Source organism: Pelophylax lessonae (assembly GCF_965119305.1).
Source record: "Pelophylax lessonae genome assembly, chromosome: 11".
In the NCBI taxonomy this organism is placed as follows: Eukaryota; Metazoa; Chordata; class Amphibia; order Anura; family Ranidae; genus Pelophylax; species Pelophylax lessonae.
In genome coordinates this window covers 65,288,272-65,312,602 of record NC_138778.1, presented here as the reverse complement: position 1 = coordinate 65,312,602, position 24,331 = coordinate 65,288,272, and the positions used below count along the sequence as shown (strand labels likewise).

Genomic DNA, 24,331 nt, shown 5'->3' with positions numbered 1-24,331 from the left:
GCGCCATCCGACTTCCAGGGGCGACCTGTGACTTCGGCACGACTTGCACAGACTTCATATAATTGAAGTCGCCTCCAGGTCGCCCCAAAGTAGTACAGGACCCTTTTTCTAAGTCGGAGCGACTTGTGTTGCTCCTATTAGAACGGGTCCTGTGCTAATGAATGGCGAGCGACCGACCGTAACTTGTCAGGCGACTTGGTCGCCTGACAAGTCGCGCTAGTGTGAATGGACCCTTAATGCTAGTGGCAGACTGTATCATATATGTCATTTTTTATTTTTCCTGTAGTTCTACTAACTTCCTTTTGCTTCCCTGCAGTATTTTTCTGCCTCCAGTGGAAGGAAAGTAGCCCTGTGAACTCCAAGATGGAACAGCTTCTTAGTAGCACAATCAGAGTACCATAGGAAAAAGGAGAGCAACTCACATGTTCCCTACACGCAGAAGTGCTGAGCATTTTTATTATGGGTGTCAAAAAGAGCAGCAGTGGAGGAAAGAGAAAGGGGAGGCAGTTAAGTGAACCTTTTGCTTTGCACTGCATTGGCACAGCACAGGTTTGCTTTAAACATTTACATTTCAAAAACAGAGAAGAAATAAGGACCGTATATAACTTTAGTATCCTACTGCTATGTAGCATACTATCCAATGCAATGTAAGGAGTACTTTTTATACAACAGAACCCCACATACACGATATTGTCAAAAGTATTGGGACGCCTGCTTTTACAAGCACATGAACTATAATGGCATCCCAGTCTTAGTCCATAGGGTTCAATATTGAGTTGGCCCACCCTTTGCAGCTATAACAGCTTCAACTCTTCTAGGAAGACTGTCCACAAGGTTTAGGAGTGTGTCTATGGGAATGTTTGACCATGTTGGATGAGAAGGCCTGGCTTGCAGTCTCTGCTCTAATTCATCACAAAGGTGTTCTGTCGGGTTGAGGTCAGGACTCTGTGCAGGCCAGTTAAGTTCCATCACCCCAAACTCGCTGATCCATGTCTTTATGGACATTGCTTTGTGCACTGGTGTTTAGTCATGTTGGAACAGGAAGGAGCCATCCCCAAACTGTTCCCACCAAGTTGGGAGCATAAAATTGTCCAAAATATCTTGGTATAGTGACGTCTTAAAAGTTACCTTCACTGGAATTGGAATTAAGCAAGCCCAACCCCTGAAAAACAACCCCACACCATAATCCCCCCTCCACCATATGAATTCGGTCAGTGCACAAAGCAAGGTCCATGAAGACATGGATGAGCAAGTTTGGGGTGGGTGAACTTGACTGGCCTGCACAGAATCCTGGCCTTAACCATACTGAACACCTTTGGGATGAATTAGAGCAGATACTGCGAGCCAGGCCTTCTCTCCAACATCAATGCCTCACCTCACAAATGTGCTTCTGGAAGAATGGTCAAACATTCCCATAGACACACTCCTAAACCTTGTGGACAGCCTTCCCAGAAGAGTTGAGGCTGTTATAGCTGCAAAGGATGGGCCAACTCAACATTGAACCCTACAGACTAAGACTGGGATGCCATTAAAGTTCATGTGCGTGTAAAGGCGGGTGTCCTAATACTTGTGACAATATAGTGTATATATTGTTTGCATGTAAGGTATAGATAGACTATCTATGTATATAGTAAACCTTAAAGCTGAAATCCAGGTATAAATATTTTGGCATAGTTACATTGGGGTCCAACTTGGACTATTGCAAGTATATATATTTCAAGTTTGGTTGATCCCTGTGGAAGCTGGAAATCGCTGTAAGAAATACCACTGTCTTGCAGGTCCCATGTCATCAGGGAGTCACCCACCTGGCAGAGGCTGCGAGGCACCATTCAGAGAATGTAGTGTATTTTTCTCAATGAATACAAGGTGTTCCTTGACTCGCCGAGGTGGAGATTGTGATGTCGCCACCAACACTCCCCCTCATTCATTCAAGGAACGCTTCACATTCATTTATAAAATGAAAAGCATTCACTAAAATATGCCAATGCTGAACAAGTGGCCACCAGTGGTCACTATGCAGCAGGGCAGCTGCTTGGCACAGGATCCAGAAGACAGTGAAGATCACTGTAGTAGTGGTAAATACTACAGGGATTCTCCACTTCCACAGGGATCAGCCAGGTATGGAACATGCATACTTATATTGCTGCAAGCTGGGCCAAATTAATTATGCGAAAATATCCATACTTGGAATTCAGTTTTAATAATAATAATACTAATAATAATAATTTGACACTGGATATACAGAAAGTCAGGCAGTAGTGTCATAATACTTAAAGGGGAGAAATGTTTTTACCTCTGCTCCTCCTCTAACTCATCCTTTGTCAGCATTTTCTCATAGTCGCTGCCCCGCAGTTTTCCAGGCACGTATTTAAATGAGAAATCTTCATCATCTGTAAAATACAATTAAGAAAACAAAAACAAAGAAAAACATAACCAATTATTTGATGGGTTTTTATTTCTTTTTTTTAACATTCTTTATTTAGAAATTTTTCATACAGATAGGAATGCGTCAGCATTGGTCTATGGTAGGAACATTGGTCATTCCAAAGTTTGCCCAGCAAAATATACAACACAGAGTCTATCAAATGCTGCACAAAATAATGATGGGTTCAATTTCAATTAAATCATAATCTTCCTTAAATGGATTTTAGATTTAAGGGTGAACAATTGCGTGGTCATGCAACACTGTACCCAAACTAAATTTGTATCATTTATTTCAAACAAATAGAGGTTTCTTTTGGTGGTATTTAGTCACCACTGGCTTTTTAATTTTCTTGCTAAATAAATGAAAAGAGACGAAAATGTTGGGAAAAAAAAACAAGTTTTACTTTGTTTCTGTTTAAAAAAATTAGCCAATAAATAAGCTTTCTTCATGAATTTAGGCCAAAATGTATTTTGCTACATTTCTTTGGTGAAAATAACCCAAATCAGCATATATTATTTAGTTTGTAGGAAAGTTATAGAGTCCATAAACTATGTTATATATCTGAAAATTGATCAATCCTGATGTACTGACGGCCTATCTCATTTCCCAAAAATGTCAGGACAGCACAAATACCCCCCAAATTACCCATTTTTGAAAAGTAAATAGTCCAAGGTATGTAGTAAGAGGCATAGCGAGTTTTTTGAAGTTGTCATCTTTTGTCATACATTTACGTTACGAAAATAAATATATCTTTTTTTTTTCACACAACAAAAGGCCCTTCTCCCCCAATCCCTCAGTTTTGCCAGGTGACCCGCTCTAAGAAGAGTCCTGGTGGTTCCAAACTTCTTCCATTCATGGATGATGGAGGCCACTGTGTTTATTGGGACCGTCAATGCTGCAAATATTTTTCTGTACCCTTCCCCAGATCTGTGCCTCGATACAATCCTGTCTCAGAGGTCTAATGACAATTCCTTGGACTTCATGGCTTGGTTTGTGCTCTGACATGCACTATTAACTGTGGGACCTTATATAGACAGGTGTGTGCCTTTCCAAGTCATGTCCAATCAACTGAATTTAACACAGGTGGTCTCCGATCAGGTTGTAGAAATATCTCAAGGATGATCAATGGAAACAGAATGCACCTGAGCTCAATTTTGAGTGTCATGGCAAAGGCTGTGAATACTTATGTATATGTGATTTTTTTCCTTTTTTATTTTTAATACATTTGTAAAGAGTTCAAATAAACTTCTTTCATGTTGTCGTTATGGGGTATTGTTTGCAGAATTTTGAGGAAAATAATTAATTTATTATTTTATGGAATAAGTCTGTAACATAACGAAATGTGAAAAAAGTGAAGCACCATGAATACTTTCCGGATGCACTGTATTTATATCCCAAAAACACATAGTCACCAGGAACCAATTTAGGGTCATTATTCACAACTTTTAGCCTCTAGACACAACCCATTGATTAGACAGTCCTTCTCTAGACCAGATCCCCTTAGTGAAGTCCAGCAGTCAGTTTCAGATCACTTCCAGGTCCCACCTCTGGGACCTTTACATGGGAAATACAATCTCCCTAGGCTTCCACACTATTTATCAGCTTCCCAGACATCTGGGCACACCGCTCCAGGGATTGGATAGACCTTGATCAATATTGAGGCTGGCTATTTGAATCATCCCTTCCTAAGCTCTAGATTCTTCTTCTAGAGCACAGGTGTCAAACACAAGGCCCGCGGGCCAAATGCGGCCCCCCAGCCAACTTCATGTGGCCCTTGTACCTCCCCTGCAGCTGGCTGCTGCACCCCCCTTGTCTCTGCCTCCACCTTGTCTCTGTAGTCGGCAGCAGAGAGGACAAAACTCCTTTGCCAGATCCTGCACTCCTCTGTGTAGCTGCAGAAAGGCTCATCTTTGACCACCCCCCCCCCCTTTCCTTCTAAGCAGTCCGCAGCAGAGAGGAGGGCAGAACTTCTCCTACAGATCCTGCACCTTTCTGTGCAGCCGCAACACCACCTTGCCTCTGCCTCCCCTGGTCTCAGAACTCAGCAGACTCTGGAAGCTGACTCCAGCCCTCCTCTGGTTCTCCTGCAGACCCTGCACTATTTCCCAGATCCAACCGCATCATCTTCCTGGCAGCAGCACAAGGTAAGGGGGTGCAATGTGATGTAAGGAAGGGTGGGTGCCTCTTGACTTCTGATGGTGGGAGGGGGCTCTTGACATCTCATGTAAGGGTGTAAGGGGGCATGGGGCTCTCTGGACATTATTCTTACAGACATAACCGGCCCTTTGAGGGCAACCATAATACTAATGCGGCCCGCGATGAAATTGAGTTTAACACCCCTGTTCTAGAGGCAGGGGAAAAAAAAAAACTACCAGCCTGTGAAACTCTGAACAGACCAGACCAAACAATTACTGCTCCTCTGATTACAGAGAGAGCCAAAGACTAAATTAACCTAGCATCTTTACTAAAAGGGTGCTACAATTGTGGAAAAAAAGTTGCCAGTTTCCATTTAAGAAAGCTGTCCAATTAGCATTACATTCCCAGCCAACATTATAGAAGATTGTATGTCTGGTAGGAGCAGAGTTATCTCAAGAAAAATAAGTCTTATCTGTATTCATACTCATTCATTTCTAGGTGCAGGGCTGACAAACGCCCCATTGTTTGGGTTAGAAGGCTTTTATCCAGGCTCACTGATTCTTTACAAACACCTACACTGAAAGCTATTGCCCAGACAAAGCTTCCACTGAGTTCCTTCTCATTAGTGTCTGCTTGTTTGCTGCTGGCTGGGAATTCCCTGAACAAAGGCTTTCCAGGGAACTTGAGGCTACTTTATATTCTCATTGGAATATTACAATGATCAACCATAACATTATGACCACTGACAGGTAAAGTAAATAACATTAATTATCTTGTTATAATGACACCTGAAAGTGGGTGGGATATGTTAGGCAGCAAGTGCAAAGGCCTTTGACACCGTTCCCCACAAACGCTTACTGTACAAACTAAGGAAGGTAGGTATGGACCAAAGGGTGAGTACCTGGATAGAGAACTGGCTCCATGGGAGAGTGCAAAGGGTGGTGATTATTGGGGAGTACTCGGATTGGGCGGGTGTGGAAAGTGGGGTCCCCCAGGGTTCTGTCCTGGGGCCAATTCTGTTTAATTTATTCATAAATGATCTAGAGGAGGGGATATCTAGTACAAGCTCAGTATTTGCGGATGATACCAAACTAAGCTTGCCAATATTTTCTATGCAGGATGTGGAAACCTTACAAGCGGACCTGAACAAAATAATGGGGTGGGCAACTACATGGCAGATGAGGTTTAATGTTGAAAAATGTAAAGTAATGCACTTGGGTGCCAGAAACCAGAAAGCAAGCTACTCACTAGGGGGGGAACCTCTGGGTGAATCTAAGATGGAAAAGGACCTGGGGGTACTGGTAGACAACAGGCTTGGCAGGGGCATGCAATGCCAAGCCGCTGCAAGCAAAGCCAACAGAATACTGGCATGTATAACAAAGGGGATTCACTCCAGAAATAAAGAGATTATTCTCCCACTCTACAAGACTCTGGTCCGGCCACATCTGGAGTATGCTGTCCAGTTCTGGGCACCGGTCCTCAGGAAGGATGTGCTGGAACTGGAAAGAGTCCAGAGAAGGGCAACAAAAATAATTAGGGGAATGGAGGACATCAGCTATGAGGAAAGACTACAAGCACTGAACTTATTCTCTCTGGAGAAGAGACGATTGAGGGGGGATATGATATCAATGTATAAATACTGTACTGGCAACCCTAGCATAAGGAACAAACTATTCAGAGAAAGGAGATACAACAAGACACGTGGCCACTCACTAAATCTAGAGGAAAGGCGGTTTAACCTTAAAGTACGTAGGGGGTTCTTTACTGTCAATGCAGTAAGGATGTGGAATTCTCTTCCACAAGCAGTCGTATCAGCAGGGAGCATCGATAGTTTCAAAAAACTATTAGATGGACACCTTAGAGACCACAACATACAGGGGTATACAATGTACGGTTAACAGCAAACACACACACATCATAGGTTGAACTGGATGGACTGATGTCTTTTTTCAACCTCACTGCCTATGTAACTATGTAACTATAAGTGAAAATGTTGTCTCTGAAGTTGATGCGTAGAAATCAGAAAAAAAATTATTTGTGTGAATTTGAAACAAGGTAAAATTGTAATGTCTAAACTACTGGGTCAGAGCAGATCCCAAACTGCAGCTCTGGTAGGATATTCCTAGTTTGCAGTTGTCAGGCGTGGAACTACCAAAAGTGATCTAAGGAAGAAAATCCAGTGAACCAGCAAAAGGGTCATGGGTGGCCAAGGATCACTGATGTACATGGAGAGCAAATGCTGGCCAGTGTAGTCTGATCCAAAAGAAGAGCTTCTGTAGCTCAAATTGCTGAAAAAAATAATTCTGGTTACAATAAAAAGGTGTCAGAACACGCCATGCATCACAGTTTGCTGCATATTGGCCTACATAGCCGCAGACCAGGCAGGGTGCCCATGCTAACCCGTGTCCACAGCCAAAAGTGCCTACTATAGGCACATGATCATCAGAATTGGACCATAGAGCAAAGGAAGAAGGTGGCCTGGTGTGCGGAATCATATTTGCTTTTACATCATACGGATGACCAAGTGTGTGTGCGTTGCTTACCTGTGGGAGAGAGGGCACCAAGATGCACTATGAGAAGAAGCAAGCCAGTGGAGGCATAAAGGATCTGTTACTAATGGCTTGGTGCCAGACACTATAGCATCCTTCATAGGTCTAGTGAAGTCTGTTCCTTGACGGGTTGGGGCTCATTTGACTGCAAAAGGGGAACCTATTCAGTATTAGGTGGGTAGTCATAATGGTATGGCTGGTTGGTGTATATGCCACTGATATAAAAAACAAAAAAGCATATCTAATCATCTCATGACCTTCCCCAATCTAAGGCATGACAGTCATCCAACAGCTGATGCATGTCCACACATGGGTATCAACAAATGTCAACACCAAAAGTCTTCCAATTTTATCTCTACATCCCACATGTCTACATTTGTGATGGCATGAAGAGCCAAACACACCCATCAAGGAGATGTAGAGTCAGTCATATGCTAGATATAACTTTTGATTTTTCAGCCTTTGATGTAAGATATATTAATAGAAATGTTTTCCTAGTATAAAGCAGACAAATAATATTGTCTCTAGAGGTGGCATGAAAAAAGGTTCTAATATTTTTTGACCCCTGATTACAAAGACACAGAGCCCATACTAGTGCCAGCTTAAAACCAACCAAGATAGGGAATCAAGGTTTATCATCACGCCTTGTTTTTTTATTTACTCTTATGCACTCTATCTATGAAAATGAGAAATTAGAAAATACGCTCCCAGATAGCGGCGTACTGGGCGTATGGGTAAGGTAGTAAGTGCCACATCCTAAATTAGATCAAAAATTGCAAGAGAAACATGGACTTTGGAGGCACTGGGTATTATAAAATCACATATTTTATTGTATAATACATCTAAAAACATCAGAAAAATCAAAAAAGTGACAAAACATACAATAGTCATATCCCATATAAGGTAAATATAAACTACAAAATTACAAAAAAATAGTTACATTGGTGGTAATACAATCACAATAATATGCCAATAGTGTTAATACTTCACATCAGGGCGATCATGACCACAGGTGACAGGAGATGGTACTGTCGTCCCGGGAAGATCGAACGATGTGTGTTAGCAGTAGATGATACAGTTTCGTTGAACCATATTGCTCGACATGTTTCGCCTTATGCTTCCTCTCGGAGCTAATGGGTCAATATTCTGTGTATTGGTGGAAAAAACAAAATCAGTTCTATACATTGATGAGAAACAGAGTCAATCAAGCCAAAAATAATAATGGTTAACTGTCCAACTGTAGTACTTGCTTCAGGACAGCATGTCCCGAAGGGAGAATCTACCTATAGTCAGAGTCAGTATAGATAGGTGGGCTGTAAACAAACTGACTCTGACTATAGGTAGATTCTCCCTTCGGGACATGCTGTCCTGAAGCAAGTACTACAGTTGGACAGTTAACCATTATTATTTTTGGCTTGATTGACTCAGTTTCTCATCAATGTATAGAACTGATTTCGTTTTTTCCATCAATACACAGAATATTGACCCATTAGCTCCGAGAGGAAGCATAAGGCGAAACATGTCGAGCAATATGGTTCAACGAAACTGTATCATCTACTGCTAACACACATTGTTCGATCTTCCCAGGACAACAGTACCATCTCCTATCACCTGTGGTCATGATCGCCCTGATGTGAAGTATTAACACTATTGGCATATTATTGTGATTGTATTACCACCAATGTAACTATTTTTTATTACTTTGTAGTTTATATTTCCCTTATATGGGATATGACTATTGTATGTTTTGTTTCTTTTTTTGATTTTTCTGATGTTTTTAGATGTATTATACAATAAAATATGTGATTTTATAATACCCAGTGCCTGCAAAGTCCATGTTTCTCTTCTATCTATGAAAATGGGATTTATTCCACTAAAGAGACTCTGTCACTTTGTCCATACAGGGAAAATGGGCAAAGTCTCTTTAAATATCAACCCCTAACCCCTTTATACTCACCTTTCCACACTTCCCCTCCACTCCAAAAGTTTAGTTCTGCGTAAGCTCCGAAGCATAGAATTATGGGAGGAGATCACATGCTCCTCCATACCTGGAAGCACCAACCATTTTACTGCTGATGAGAACAGGAAAGAGGGAAAGGAAACGGTCAGGACAGAATTATGGGCTGCCAGATTGGCTTAAGGATATTTCATCTGCATATTTGGACAAGGTCAATGACTCACTAGTAGTAAAATATTACTAAAAAATATTTTTTACAAACAACTGTAATGGCAGATTGTATGTTTCTCTTGGCAAAGGTTTCATTTGGGCCTTGTTTACACTTATTCAGTGAAAGGCATGCGTTACAATGCATAAAGTTAATTGTAATCCCATTGTTTTCAGTGGGTCTGGTTCACTTATGTGCATGGCATTGAATGGGGGCCCAAAAATTCTTGTAACGGAGCCCTTTGCTGATTATGTCCTCCACTGCCTCCCACAATTTTCTTCATAGCACCTTCTTTTGCATAACCATTGGAGTTTCCTATGGGGTTTATATTTTTCACTTGTGTGATTAAAGCCAAATGCAAATGATTTAAAATTCCCTATTATTAAAAGTTACCTAAACAGTATAATATTAATGTGTACTTAATTAAAACCAGAGATGTATAGTAACTAAATAGAACTACTTCACTACTGTACTTAAGTACCGAAAGGCAGTATCTGAACTTTCCTGGAGTAGAATTTTTTTCTCCTACTTCCACTTTTACTTCACTACATTTTTTCAATGATTTCAATACTTCTACTCTGATATTTTCTTTTTGTGCTGCATAGTTACTCGTTACTATTATAAAAATTACCACTGCCAGAACAGTAGATGGCAGGTTTCATGAAGCTCAAAACATGTGTATTATCAGTGCATACGAAAATAAATGCTACTGTATGTATAAATAAAAGCTGCATTTGAAATAATAAAAAACAATATGATGTTCAAACTTTTGACTTCTTTCTTTAATAACTACAAAACACAGTACTGGCACTTTAACTTTCAGTACTTGAGTAGCAAAATTTAAAAAAAAAACTACTTGCAATACTTAAGTACAAAAAATGTTGAATACTTTAGTACTTCTACTCAAGTCACTTTTTGATCGAGCACTTGTACTTTTACTCAAGTATGGATTTCGAGTACTTTATACAACTCTGCTTAAAACACACTATCATCTTCCTTTTGGGCTATTTCCACTTATTTGTGTGGTCTGCGCTTATTAGAGAAGTTCAAACCATTAAGAAACAGGAAGGACAATTCTGTGCCATTGTTTGTAATGTAAATCAAAAGCCATGCAAAGTAGATTAAAACTGCAAACTAAATGAAAAACGATTGAGAAATGGAATTATAATCTGCATTTTATATACTCCGATGTGGCTAGATTCATCATGCTATTTCACAGTGCTTATACTGTACGGTAGATGGCACTGCTGCCTGGTTCAATATGCAAATCACAAGAATTAATTAATCGCAATTTATTTTTATTCATCCAGGCTTGTACAATTTGTGGAGAATTTTCTAACCTAGTGAACAATATTGCCTGGATTATCATGGAAATATTTAGGTGTATCAAAAAAAAAGTTAATGATTCATAATAATTTTGTTTATCGGCAACTGGCATATAATTCTATGCTATTCAAATTTATGTTTCACTAAATGCGAATGAGACTGTGGTTGGCTTCAAGACAGGGTGTCGCCAGGATTGAAAGTTCGAGTGTTATTATGGGCAAAATCAAAGATCATTTATATGATGCAGTCATTAGCATTAGCACAGTAGTTTTTTGTTTTTCTCAGTTCCTCATATTAAATAGTTTTATTACCTGCTGACCCTGCCAATAGATTTTTTTTTTTTTAACCCAGTTTTTTGTAACAGGTCAAGCTGTCCAGCAAACATTTCAGTTGCAGAGGTTGAAACAAATTTTTTAACCTCTTCCAGCCCGGGCCAATTCTGACATTTCTCTGATATGTGTTAAAATCAGCATTGTTTTGCTAGAAAATTATCTAAAACCCCCCAAACATTAAAGAAGAGGCCCTGGAGAGTAAAATAGCTGTTCTTGCACTTTTTTTTTATGTCGCACGATATTTCCACAATACAAATTTTTAGAAAAGATACACTTTCATGAATTTTAGTGCACACAAACACAAAATATTACCCATTTTTGGGTAAAATATAAAAGATGATGTTACGCCGAGTAAAAAAATACCTAACATATCGCGCTTTATTGTGTACACGGGTGGAATAGCGACAAAATAAGGTACCTAAAAATCTCCATAGGTGATGCTTTAAAAGCTTTTACTGTTTAGGGTTACGCAGGAGATTTGGCACTCACTGCACAATTACATTTTTATTTTTTTACTTTATTGCGATCACAAGGGATGAACAACATCTTTTGTAATAGCATGAGCCCTGACAGGTCCTCTTTATAGAGAGATCTGCTGCAGCAATGACCAAGATATCACTGCTCCCATCCCCCTTTTTTTGCTAAAAATAAAAAAAAAGATGTTATACTTATCTGCTCTGTGCAATGATATTGCACAGAGTGTTCCCTTACCTCCTCTTCTGGAGTCCCCAGCATGCACTCTCCACTCTTTCTTCTTGCGGGTGCCCCCATGGCAAGTCAAGGCAAAGAAGAGGCCCTTGTCCTCATCAACATAGGGACAAGGTGCTTTGAGGTGGGGGGGGTGCAAAGCCCCCCCGCTTCAAAGCACCCACCCACCCCCATGTTGAGGGAGTGTGGCCTGGTATGGTCCAGGAGGGGGTGGGGCCGCTCGCTCATCCCCTCCCCTTTCCTGACCTGCCAGGCTGCATGCTTGGATAAGGGTCTGGTATAGATTTTTGGGGGTGACCCCACGCTGTTTTTACGGCGTGGGGCTCCCTTCAAAAATCCATACCAGACCCCAAGGGCTTGGTCTGGAACCTGGGGGGGACCCCCACGCTGTTTTTTTCCTATTTTGGCATGGAGTTCCCCCTCAAGATCCTCAGGGCGCAAGTCGCACCACAAGTCGGATCATCGTGATGCGACTTCCATTCAAATCAATGGGCTCCCATAGGAAACCATTGATTTTCACATAAATTAAAAATGTATAACCTGGCTAAATGCTGTATAAGCAACGTTAAGCAGCCTTTAACAGCGTCAGACGTTTTTACAGCTCTGCTGCTGGTCCTCAGAACGCTCAGGCCCTGGGTTTTTTTTGCAGCTTAAAAACGCCTATGCAACTTACAGCTGCAAAACGTCTGTGTGTGCATGAAGCCATAAGATAACATGAAGGGGCATTCTTAAGCTGCAAAAAAAATGTCTGACGCTCCTAAAAGCAGCTGCAAAAATGCCCTGTTTGCATGAGGCCTAAGAATTGGTAAGCTACATACAGTAATATTAAATGTTTTCTTTTGGGTTTAATACTTTAAGAGATAACCGCTAAACTTTCCTGAGGGCAAGATGGCCAATCTATTGAAAGTTTGGTGACTACTGAACACTCGTTTCACTGTCCTCTAAAAGCTCAAGGAACCCAGAAATCTCCTTTTCCAGCCATTTTTTTTTCTTTTTTATGCAGATGCTAAAGTTCACATTGTTTACCTGAACACACACCTAAAACCCAACTTATCTGAAAGTAAAGATTCGTAGAATAAAATGCTGGTAGGTGCACTGTATTTTGTTGCTTTATGTTATAGCACCTTTTTTTTAAAAAATTTTCAGTAAAAATACATTCAATTTAGTTGCACACAAACACAGAATATACACATTTTATGTAAAAAAAAAGTTGAAACTGAGTTTAAATAAATTTGCTAAAACTTAAATCTATGTGTGGCTGCAAAAAAGAGCCGATCCTAGGGTTAAAGACACCTGAGTGCAGAAATATTTCTGGTGCCCCCTCATGGGCGTGGTCATCTTAGTAACTCCTCCCCCTTACAAATGTTTCTATGTCAACAGCTCCACCTCTCCATCTATAAGCCCCACCTCTCCATCTATAAGCCCCACCACTTTTTGTAATCTGAATGCTTTGACAATAACACATACTATCATGTAATCAAGCTACTGTAAAAAGGTTAGAAGCAGAAATAAAAAGCTGTCATGGTTTCTTGACGCTTATGTGAGGATCTAGCCATTATGGCACTGTCTATCACTATAATTGCCTTTTTTTTTTAAGCATCGTTGTGCCCAAATAAAAACTATACCAATACTATTATTATATAAATGCATATATACATAGTTGCGTGGCTCACAGGTTATATACCTTTGTATATAGGTGTTGAATTTATATATCGTGTCACATCCTCATACCCCTCACGGGGAATTTGAGTTGATATCCTGAAATCCACCAACATCCCCCTTCCCTTGGTCTATTCATATTATATAAATGGACCTTTAATTACAGCAGAACTAAAGTCCACAATACTTAAAAAAACATACAATGTTGTACGGACCTGACAGCGGGGGTTTTACAAATTGCAAAAAAAAAGCCCCCCTTACCTCCACATACACTCATGTACAAATGTATATGCAATAGATGCACACATTGTGGGCGCCTACGCATAAAAAACGTTGATTGAGATACACATATCGCCACGCATGCCTCCAACTCTTAGTTAACTCTAAACTGATGACCTGCAGGGTGGCTTTTAAAGTATCTCCTATAGAAAATATAGGGTACTGTAGTTTGTTGCCATTTGGCACATAATTTTAAGGTTTCATATCTATTTACTTGGCGCAACCTCATCTTATATGTTATCAAAACAATTGATAATTTATTGCATTTATGTGCCCTAAAATTTACTTTAGTGTATTTTTTAATGAAATTTTGAGTTTACTCATACTTTGCAAAAATACGTGTAAGAAGAAAAATTTGGAACTACCACTGTTTTATTCTCTAAGCCAGGTGTCTGCTTTCAGAAAATACTTAATGTTATGTGGGTTTTATGCACCCTTCATGGCTAAAATGATTTTTTAAACATATTGTAAAAAATGCAAAAGCGGCTCTTCTAGCAAAAGGGTTAAATTATACCACAGGTTATACGTCACCGGGCCAGACACACTCACCTGCATCATCTCCTTCACTAATCTTCAAAACTTTATCATTTTCTGTTTCAACATCTTCTTCCTGCAACAGAAATAAGATTTTTTATCACCTGTGTGGGTCCACGTTTCTCAGATACTGTTTATGCTTGTTATACCAGATTTACTGCAAAAATTGGTTTCACAGAGCAAGATCTGAAGGTTGCTGCCAGGATTAGAGTTACCATATCTTTAACCTAGGGGAAATAATTCATGATCTGAGTACTTGAACAGCACCCCAGATATTCCTGCCCTCACTCTTTGGGAGGCACATAAGGCAGTCATTAGGGGCCACTGCATACAACTTGCCACCTCCCTTAAAAATATATATATATATAAGGCCCAGGTTCTTGATTTGGAGCACGAGATTAGTGACAAAACCCAGGAGTTCCCCAAATGCCCTTCACACTCAACTAAGCGAGTGTTGGACACGGCAAGATGAAATCTCAAATTGCTTCTCCTGGAATACTCTCTACGAAGTATGAATCACCTTTTTTACCCTAAGGCAAATAAGAAAGACTCCTTACTTGTGGCTAGACTTTGTAGCCCAGACTCGGCATTCAAAGTGTACCGTTTGTGCACAGGCAAACAGTGCTTTACGAGCAACCCCTCTAAGATAACATATACCACTTAAGCCCCAGAAAGATTTTACCCCCTTCCTGACCAGGGCCTATTTTGCGATTCGGCACTGCTTGAATTTAACAGACAATTGCACAGTCGTGCGACGCTGTACCTAAACGAATTTGACGTCTTTTTTTTCCCACAAACAGAGCTTTCTTTTGGTGGTATTTGATCACCTGTGCAATTTTTTGATCATGCGCTATAAACAAAAAAAGAGCGTCAATTTTGCAAAAATAACAATATTTTTCACATTTTTTTTATATGAAATTTCCCCCCAAAAAATGTAAAAATCAAAATTTTTTAACATTTAAGGCCAATTTGTTTTATGCTACATATGTTTGGTAAAAAAAATAGCAAAAAGCGTATTTTCATTGGTTTGCGCAAAAGTTATTGCGTTTTCTAACTAAGGGAAAGATTTTTGTCATTTTTGTTGTTTTTTTTTACGAGTAATGGCGGCGATCTGCGATTTTTTTTTTTTTTTGCGGGACTGCGACATTGCGGCGGACAGATAGGACCCTTGACTGACATTTTTGACACTTTTGGGGTTACCAGTGACATTACTACAGTAATCAGTGCTATACATATGCATTGTTACTGCGAAAATTACACTGGCAGTGAAGGGGTTAATTTTTTTTTGAGAGGGAGGGGTTAAGTGTGTCCCTAGGGGCGTGATTCTAACTGTGATTGGATGTGGCTACTGGTGTAAGAACAGAGATCAACGGTCCTACATAGCAGAACCGCATGATCTCCATTCTTACACAGGGAAGAATGACAGGCGGCTTTGTTTACATTAGCCTCCTGCCTTTCTCCCGGTGTAACGGACGATCGTGAGTGCCCGGCGGACATCGGCTCGCTCCCTAGAGCCTCACAGGCTAGCGACGTAGTCCTACGTTGCTTTGCCTGTGAGGGGCTGACCGCCGCAGTAAATAGTCGTGCGGCGGTTGGCAAGTGGTTAAACAATACTTTTCCGAGCTCTATACGCAGATACTGTAGATAATTTTTCTCCATCCCAAGCCGAAGCCCTCTCTTCCAACATTACTACTTACTTGGCTTCCCCTATAAAGGAAACTGAAGTGCTTGCAGCCATTAAACATTTGAAAGTTCGTAAAAGACCGGGCCCAATTGGGTTTTTGGCGGCTTACTATAAGAGCTTCCCAGATATCCTGGCCCCTATATGTGGACCTGGGAGAGAGAGTTGGAAATACGACTGGAATCCCAATAGTGGATTAAAATTTAGTATACTGCCATATCTAGTTCTAGACAGGCTGCAGCGGTTAAGACCAACTACAAGGTTCTTTAGTGCTGGCCGAATATCTAGACCCATAATAGCATAGCCATCCAACCTCTACTCTTGCTTTTGCGGCTGTCCAGATCTAATGTCATATTTTCATATAAAATTGTTGTGTCTAGTGGTACATGTGTTCTGCACTCAAGTCTATAACATTTTCCATGTTCTTTTGAAAAAATCAATACCCATGCTACCGCAAGAAGCCCTTCTTAACCTAAAACCGTTAGAGATCACTCAGAAACAGCATGGCTTGATGGTCCATGAAGCCAACAATCACAAAGGCATGGTGATCTGATACAATTGTTTTAGGTCAAAGCCCATATGCATTGGGTCCTGGTTAATGAGAAGCGTACGGCTAATTTGCTCAGAACTACCTGTATGTCCAAATTTAAGCGGGTTTGGGATCCCTGGACTATTTAATGCCTTCCAAGTAATTTTGATCATTGCCTACTCTACCTTCAATTCATTGGCCTGACCTAATTGAGGGCCCTGTACCCTGTCTCAGAGCCCCCATGACCGTCTCCCCTGCTCTATTCCCATCTCCTCCTATCCACTCCCTCTTTTCTAGTCCAATTCTTTTTACTTTTCTCAGTTTTTCTATTGCCTTTGGACAGCCTATTTTATCCCACATTATGGGCCAAGTGGTACCGCTGTTGCTATTAGCAGTTGAAATTCTTTACTTGAGCTTTTGTTTGAAAGGCTGACATGCCTCTTTTACAGTTACACTTGCTGCAATGCATTCTAAAATTTCTGGTAGCATCTTCTTTGCAGAAGCTTTTCTATGATGTTCAATTATCTTTGTATACTTGACTACAAATCAAATTAAAATATTGAACAAGAAGAATCCATGATCTGGACTTAACATGGGCTCCAACAAACAGCTAAAAACACTACTAAAATACATATTTGGGAACTTGCCTGCCAAAGGATTTGTACTTTATTTGTACTGTTGATCCAGTCCTAAGACTTGCACAGCTGTCCACCCAGCCTGGTGACCTAACTTTTGTCTACTATAGTTGAGCACAGCTAGGTCATCTCCCTGCCCCCAACCTGTGATAGGACAAGGACTGCAGCTGCATTCTAGATGCACTATGGGATTTCACTGCAACGCACTAAACGTTGGACGAATGGAAATTCAAACAAAAATTTAAGCATTCTTTCTAACATTCCATGGCCCAATCATTGTATCAGAAAATTTCCATCAAACGTTTTCTGATCGATTTCAACATTAAAGTGATTGTTAATGTTGTTGTTTTTTTTTAAAAAAAAATAACAAACATGCCTATATTTACTACCTGCTCTGTGCAATGGTTTTGCACAGAGCAGCCCCAATCCTCTTCTTCTGGGGTCCCCCACTGGTGCTCTAGGCCCCTCCTCTTCATCAGGTGCCCCCACGGAAAGCCGCTTTTAATCTGTTGCGGGCTCGCTCTCGAGTCCCGCTGCTGCATCCATTGACAAAAACAGGGGAGCTCGGCCCCACCCCCAGCTCCCGTGTCCCTGCTTTTGATTGAGAGCAGTGGGAGCCAAGGGCTCCTGCTGCTATCAAACTGTTCAATGAGGAGAGAGACAGCAGCTGGGGCCGCTGCACTCGTGCACATCGCTGGATCGTAACGGGCTCAGGTAAGAAAAAGGGGGGGTTTGGGGGGGAACTGCAGCACAGTAGGTTTTTTACCTAATGCATAGAAAGCATTAAGGTGCAAAACCTTAGGGCTTTACAACCTCTTGAAACAATTTTTTTTCCGATTGATTGCTACTACTCCCCCTACTGCTCATGTGCATTTCAAGTAAAAACATTTTTTATCGAATGATTGACCTACAATGAATTAGAAAATCATAAAGGGAAAAAATTAAATAGAAAATAAAAAGGCAGGCAGAGGGAAACTAGTCACCAGTATTTTCAGTGGTCTACCTGCAGCTGACGTTTGTCCAATTACTTACTTACCATGCCTTGTTTTGCACTGTGTGGAAGTGGCCATCTTGGTAGAGGCATTGCTTTACTCCCTCATGTCAGAGCCTCCAGCAAGGAGAACAGTGAGCAGCACAGTAGTGACATCACCAATCCTCACCCCAAATCTCCTGAGAAGAGCAGTAGAGGCAGCAGTGACTGACATCCCAAACTACAGCTAACAGCTATGAGACTGAAGGTACAGGAGTGCCTAGGCACACTCACCTACCAGGAAGTACACTGATATTTTTTCTGGAGAAATTCAAAGGAAAGGAGTAATTTTTAGGCAAAACTAACATTTCTAAATGTTCTCTATAACACAGAAAATCTTCACTTTCTGAGTTCATGTCTGATTTAAGTTAAAGAGGAACTGCAGTCTGTTCACATTATTTGTAATAAAAACATCTTTATCACTCTAAAGCTTCCCTCCACTTTGCATAATATTTTGTATGTATACTGTGATTCTGTACTTGCCAGATATGCTGCAGTAATTTCCCTCCACTAAGTCTGGCTGCAGCCATTTTAACTGTTGGCAGCTGAAGCTGCTGACTGTTCACTTCCTGGATTTACACAGACACACAGAGGCACACAGAGGCACACAGACTCTCACACACACACACACACACACACTTTTTATGTGTTTTATACTTACATGATATTATGTGCTAACATCATCATAGGTATATTTTGCATGATATACCGTTAGCGCCGCTAGTGGATTCTTTAGGAGGTTTTATTAGTTTAGTAATTTTCTTTGAGTACACCTTATTTGACATTTTTACATTTATAGCGGCAGCTCATTGCTTTGCTTGCTGGAATTGTTGTTCTAGCAGGACATTTTATTGGTTTTAGAGCGCTCGGTGAGTAGGATTATTTATTTATTATTTGTTCTACTCTTAGCTAACACACACACATACGAACACACACATATATACAGACAGACACTCACACCACTGCTTGCCTGCACATTTCTCCTCTCTTGATAAATACTCATGGATCTCTGCAGTCTCCTGTTATATCCGCCCTCATCCAGCCCCCTCCAGCTCTGCAGCTGACTCACGAGAGTTAGAGAGAGAGCAGTACATGTCAATGTCATTAGCCTAGGCTAATTACCAGACAAGAAAGAGGAAGTGGGTTGTATAAGGTATTTACTGTCAGAAAAAAAAATGTTTTACTACCCAAAGTTAAAACCACAAGGTTAGAGGATTTAATAGATGGAAAGATGAAAAAATAACTGAAGAGCCGCTTTAAGGTGGTCAGGTTTTCAAAATGAAATCTAGGAACACCCTACTGACTGCTCCCACTTTTATCGTGGGTCGGACATTGGCAGAGCAGGGGGTGGAGATAACTGCGGCATGCAAAGCGCGTCACATCAAATGTTGGGTGAGGCTATATTGTGCTAACAATGGGGGAGGGGGGGGGGCTTAAAGGGGATATGGTTTAATAATACCTGATCCTACTTTGCTCTGGTTCAAGAGTGCCGGCATGGTTGTGTACTGCAGGTTACTATCACATGCTACAGTAAGGAGGCAAATAATCCACATCATTACCTCCTGCAACAAAGTCTGTACAAGCTGATAGAGGAGAGACTGGGAAGACTATGTAATATCAGCATGTGACATCATCAATAACACCTTCCAAAACCTGGAGCAGCCTGGACACACCCCTCCCCTCCCTCCTCCTGCTAAGGACCAATCGCAGAAATGTTGGTAAGATGGATAACCCTGAAACTGCCTGGACTGGGGATAGCATATTTAAAGCTGGAAATAAATAAGGGACACATTCTTTGAACCTCTTAAGGCCCACCCACCCTGTACTTGTACTGCAGATGGGCAGCTCCTACAGGCTAATCAACGTACCTGTACTTTGCTGCCTGTTCCAGGTTCATTTTATTGGTGATTGGACACAGCAGGATTTTGTCAGCAGATCCCACCCAATGATTTATGTGTCCAATCACAGCCCAGGGCCCTGTGTTGACAAAAAACACAGGGCTCTGTATAGAGGAATGATCTCTTTGTTTTGCAGGGAGAAGAAACAGATTTTTAGTAAAAAGCAGCACACATTACATTTGTTAGGCACACACTTAATCCCTTGATTTCCCCGAGATGTTAACCCTTACCAGTCAGTGTCAATAGTACAGTTATAGTGTAGGGAAAGGAGGTGGTGACGGATGATCCGGTGTTTGGAGGCTTTATACCACGAGAGTTTGCCTTATCCATGAGAGTGGGTGGGCATAGATTTCTGGTTCTCTAACTTCTGGGGTTTTATTTGCAACTGCCATTGAAGAACTGCATATGTATTACCATGCATGCAGCTACATTAAAGTAATAAACAACAAAGTGACAAAATCTATGAAAAAGAACATTGAGGGGATCTAAGTACCTAAATTATTGCAGTAGCTTTTAAGCATGGAGAAGTTTCAGAGGTGATTGGAGGTATATTGAAGGCTCATCCTTATTGATATCCTGGGGGACACCAAGGCTGTATAATATCCCACACCTGAGGCTGGGGGTTGATTCGGAGCTGTAGCCATCCTATCCTTCCCTTTCGGCCATATGCTTGGATATATACAGTGGGTACGGAAAGTATTCAGACCCCCTTAAATTTTTCACTCTTTGTTATATTGCAGCCATTTGCTAAAATCATTTAAGTTCATTCTTCTTCCTCATGAATGTACACATAGCACCCCATACTGACAGAAAAACACAGAATTGTTGACATTGTTGCAGATTTATTAAAAAAGAAAAACTGAAATATCACATGGTCCTAAGTATTCAGACCCTTTGCTGTGACACTCATATATTTAACTCAGGTGCTTTCCATTTCTTATGATCATCCTTGAGATGGTTCTACACCTTCATTTGAGTCCAGCTGTGTTTGATTATACTGATTGGACTTGATTAGGAAAGCCACACACCTGTCAATATAAGACCTTCCAGATCACAATGCATGTCAGAGCAAATGAGAATCATGAGGTCAAAGGAACTGCCTGAAGAGCTCAGAGACAGAATTGTGGCAAGGCACAGATCTGGCCAAGGTTACAAAAAGATTTCTGCTGCACTTAAGGTTCCTAAGAGCACAGTGGCCTCCATAATCCTCAAATGGAAGACGTTCAGGACGACCAGAACCCTTCCTAGAGCTGGCCGTCCGGCCAAACTGAGCTATCGGGGGAGAAGAGCCTTGGTGAGAGAGGTAAAGAAGAACCCAAAGATCACTGTGGCTGAGCTCCAGAGATGCAGTCAGGAGATGGGAAAAAGTTGTAGAAAGTCAACCATCACTGCAGCCCTCCACCAGTCGGGGCTTTATGGCAGAGTGGCCCGACGGAAGACTCTCCTCAGTGTAAGACACATGAAAGCCCGCATGGAGTTTGCTAAAAAACACCTGAAGGACTTCAAGATGGTGAGAAATAAGATTCTCTGGTCTGATGAGACCAAAATAGAACTTTTTGGCCTTAATTCTAAGCGGTATGTGTGGAGAAAACCAGGCACTGCTCATCACCTGTCCAATACAGTCCCAACAGTGAAGCATGGTGGTGGCAGCATCATGCTGTGGGGGTGTTTTTCAGCTGCAGGGACAGGACGACTGGTTGCAATCGAGGGAAAGATGAATGCGGCCAAGTACAATATCCTGGACAAAAACCTTCTCCAGAGTGCTCTGGACCTCAGACTGGGCCGAAGGTTTACCTTCCAACAAGACAATGACCCTAAGCACACAGCTAAAATAACGAAGGAGTGGCTTCACAACAACTCCGTGACTGTTCTTGAATGGCCCAGCCAGAGCCCTGACTTAAACCCAATTGAGCATCTCTGGAGAGACCTAAAAATGGCTGTCCACCAACGTTTATCATCCAACCTGACAGAACTGGAGAGGATCTGCAAGGAGGAATGGCAGAGGATCCCCAAATCCAGGTGTGAAAGACTTGTTGCATCTTTCCCAAAAAGACTCCTGGCTGTATTTGATCAAAAGGGGGCTTCTACTAAATACTGAGCAAAGGGTCTGAATACTTAGGACCATGTGATATTTCAGTTTTTCTTTTTTAATAAATCTGCAACAATGTCAACAATTCTGTGTTTTTCTGTCAGTATGGGGTGCTATGTGTACATTCATGAGGAAGAAGAATGAACCTAAATGATTTTAGCAAATGGCTGCAATATAACAAAGAGTGAAAAATTTAAGGGGGTCTGAATACTTTCCGTACCCACTGTATGTAAGGCTCAGAATTATCCTAAGTCTGGTGAGTGGAACTCCAAAAGGGGTTTCTTTGGAAGCACTTGGCACTTTGTGTGGAGCACGATATTCAGCACCATATTTGATTCAAGTGGACTGTTTACAATTTTTGGACTGCACTATATTTCGCACTTTTTGCACTTATTGCACATTTGGCACTCTATATATTATATTATTTTTTAAATAATTATGTGATTTATGATATTACATTTTCTGTCACTGATGCACTTTATTATTATTATTATCGAATACTCTAGTTTACATTATTAGTGCACTTTATTTTTATACGCCTGGTAGCGCTGTTTTATAATATTTTATAGTTATAGTGTATAGTATTATCACTGTGCATTAGTGTCACTGGTTATGTCAGTGTCAGTTAGTCAGTTCCCACCCAGTGTCAGTTAGTGTCTGATTTTCCGCCGCCCTATAACAGTGCCACTATAAGTCGCTAATCACTGCCATCACTAGTATAATAAAATAAATCAATAAAAATTCCAGTTTATACTGTGTACTATATTTTGTAGACACTTTAATTTTCACAAAAACCAATATACAATTATTGGGTCTTTTTGTTTACAAAAGACATGTAGCAGAATACATGTTGGCCTCAATTTATAAAGAAATGTATTTATTTTTTTACATTTTCTATTGGATATGTTTTATAGCAGAAAGTAAAAAGTACTCAAAATATTCAAAATATTTCAAAATCTTCTCTCTTTTTTCCCTTATATAATAAAAAGTAAAACACCTAGTGGTGATCAAATCTCACCAAAAGAAAGCTCTATTTCTGTAAAGAAAATGCCAAATTTACAGTAATTTGGGTACTGCATTGCACGACAATTGGCAGTTAAAATAGCGCAGTGCTAAATAGCAAAAAATTGCCTGGTCATGAAGGGGATAAAACCTTCCGGAGCTCAGGTGGTTAATTGGGGACAAAATTGAGGCCCTTTTTTTCTCCGGGGCAGCCCACAAAAATCGGGGACTGTCCCCAGAAACCAGGGATGTCTGGTCACCCTGCTTTAAAGAGACTGTAGTGCATATTGTTGATTTAAATAGCATACAGTGAGGGGGATTCATCTAAACTGCAGCAGATAGAATCTGAAGCCACTGCGAAGGACAACCAATTAGCTTCTATCTTTTATTTTCAAAGCCTAATTGAACAAGCTGAAGACAGAAGCTGATTGGTTGCCATGCACATCTGCTCCAGATTCTGTCGGCTCCAGTTTTGATAAATTCCTCTTAGTTTGTAGGAGAGGAAATGTCTCGTAATATTTTTTTTTCAGGACTGGAACATTGTCAAATATGCTTGAATTTGAATTTGAAAGTCTAGGCATAATGTACTGTTTATTAGTTTATGAACTTCTTTACTATGGGAATTAATCTGCTTTATACATGCTCACCATATTTACATCTCTAGCTGAATTGAATGTACATCTGTGCCTAGACCAGGAACAATAAAGTATTTATTTACTGTATTCTTAAAGTATAGCTAAAGGCAAAGCTTTTTTTTTTTTTTTTTTCATTTTGGACAGAGTATAGGGGGATTAGATCACCTGTCAGGTTTTTATTGCTGTCTGTGCCCCCATTAGGGAGATTCCTGTTTACTGTTATCACCGAAAGTGAGAGAAAACACCAAAGATTGGGTTGTCACCAGAACAGGAATAGAAGGGAAATCCTCGAATGGGGACACTTGTTCTGGGATTCCTAAACTTTAGAGAGATATTCTCTCACTTACTGTTTTGGCTATGGGACATAAATTTTTCATTATATTACCTGTCAACTGCAGGACCATCTGCACTAGAAATCACAAACTAGTTAAATACAATTTAGAACAGCTTTCAAAGCAATTGATGGGACTGGGAACTGCATTGAGCATAAAGACATGTTAGCAGTGCAGTTAGCTAATTTGCCACTAGGTGGCTGTGCCTCAAAAGATTGTGGTAATAGAAACCATCTGTGTGCAGCAGCCCCCCCCCCCGGCCCCCCTTATACTTACATGAGCCCCCTCTTGATCCAGCGATGACCACGAGAGCCTTGGGTCTCAGAGGACTCGCACTCCTGATTGGCTTTTGACAGCAGGGTGAGCCACTCAGGAAATGGAGGGGGT

General features: G+C 40.8%; 1 protein-coding gene across 3 annotated transcripts in view; it reads right to left on the bottom strand.

Moving 5' to 3' along the window:
• MXRA7 (matrix remodeling associated 7) overlaps positions 1 to 24,331 on the bottom strand; it is a 111,364-nt gene that overhangs the window by 25,026 nt on the left and 62,007 nt on the right. For all 3 annotated transcript variants that reach the window (XM_082272030.1, XM_082272032.1, XM_082272031.1), the window contains exons 2-3: positions 14,129 to 14,189; positions 2,294 to 2,390 (exon numbers count right to left, since the gene is read on the bottom strand). In XM_082272030.1, the coding sequence (XP_082128156.1) occupies positions 2,294 to 2,390; positions 14,129 to 14,189 (158 nt within the window). The remainder of the gene's footprint in view (positions 1 to 2,293; positions 2,391 to 14,128; positions 14,190 to 24,331) is intronic.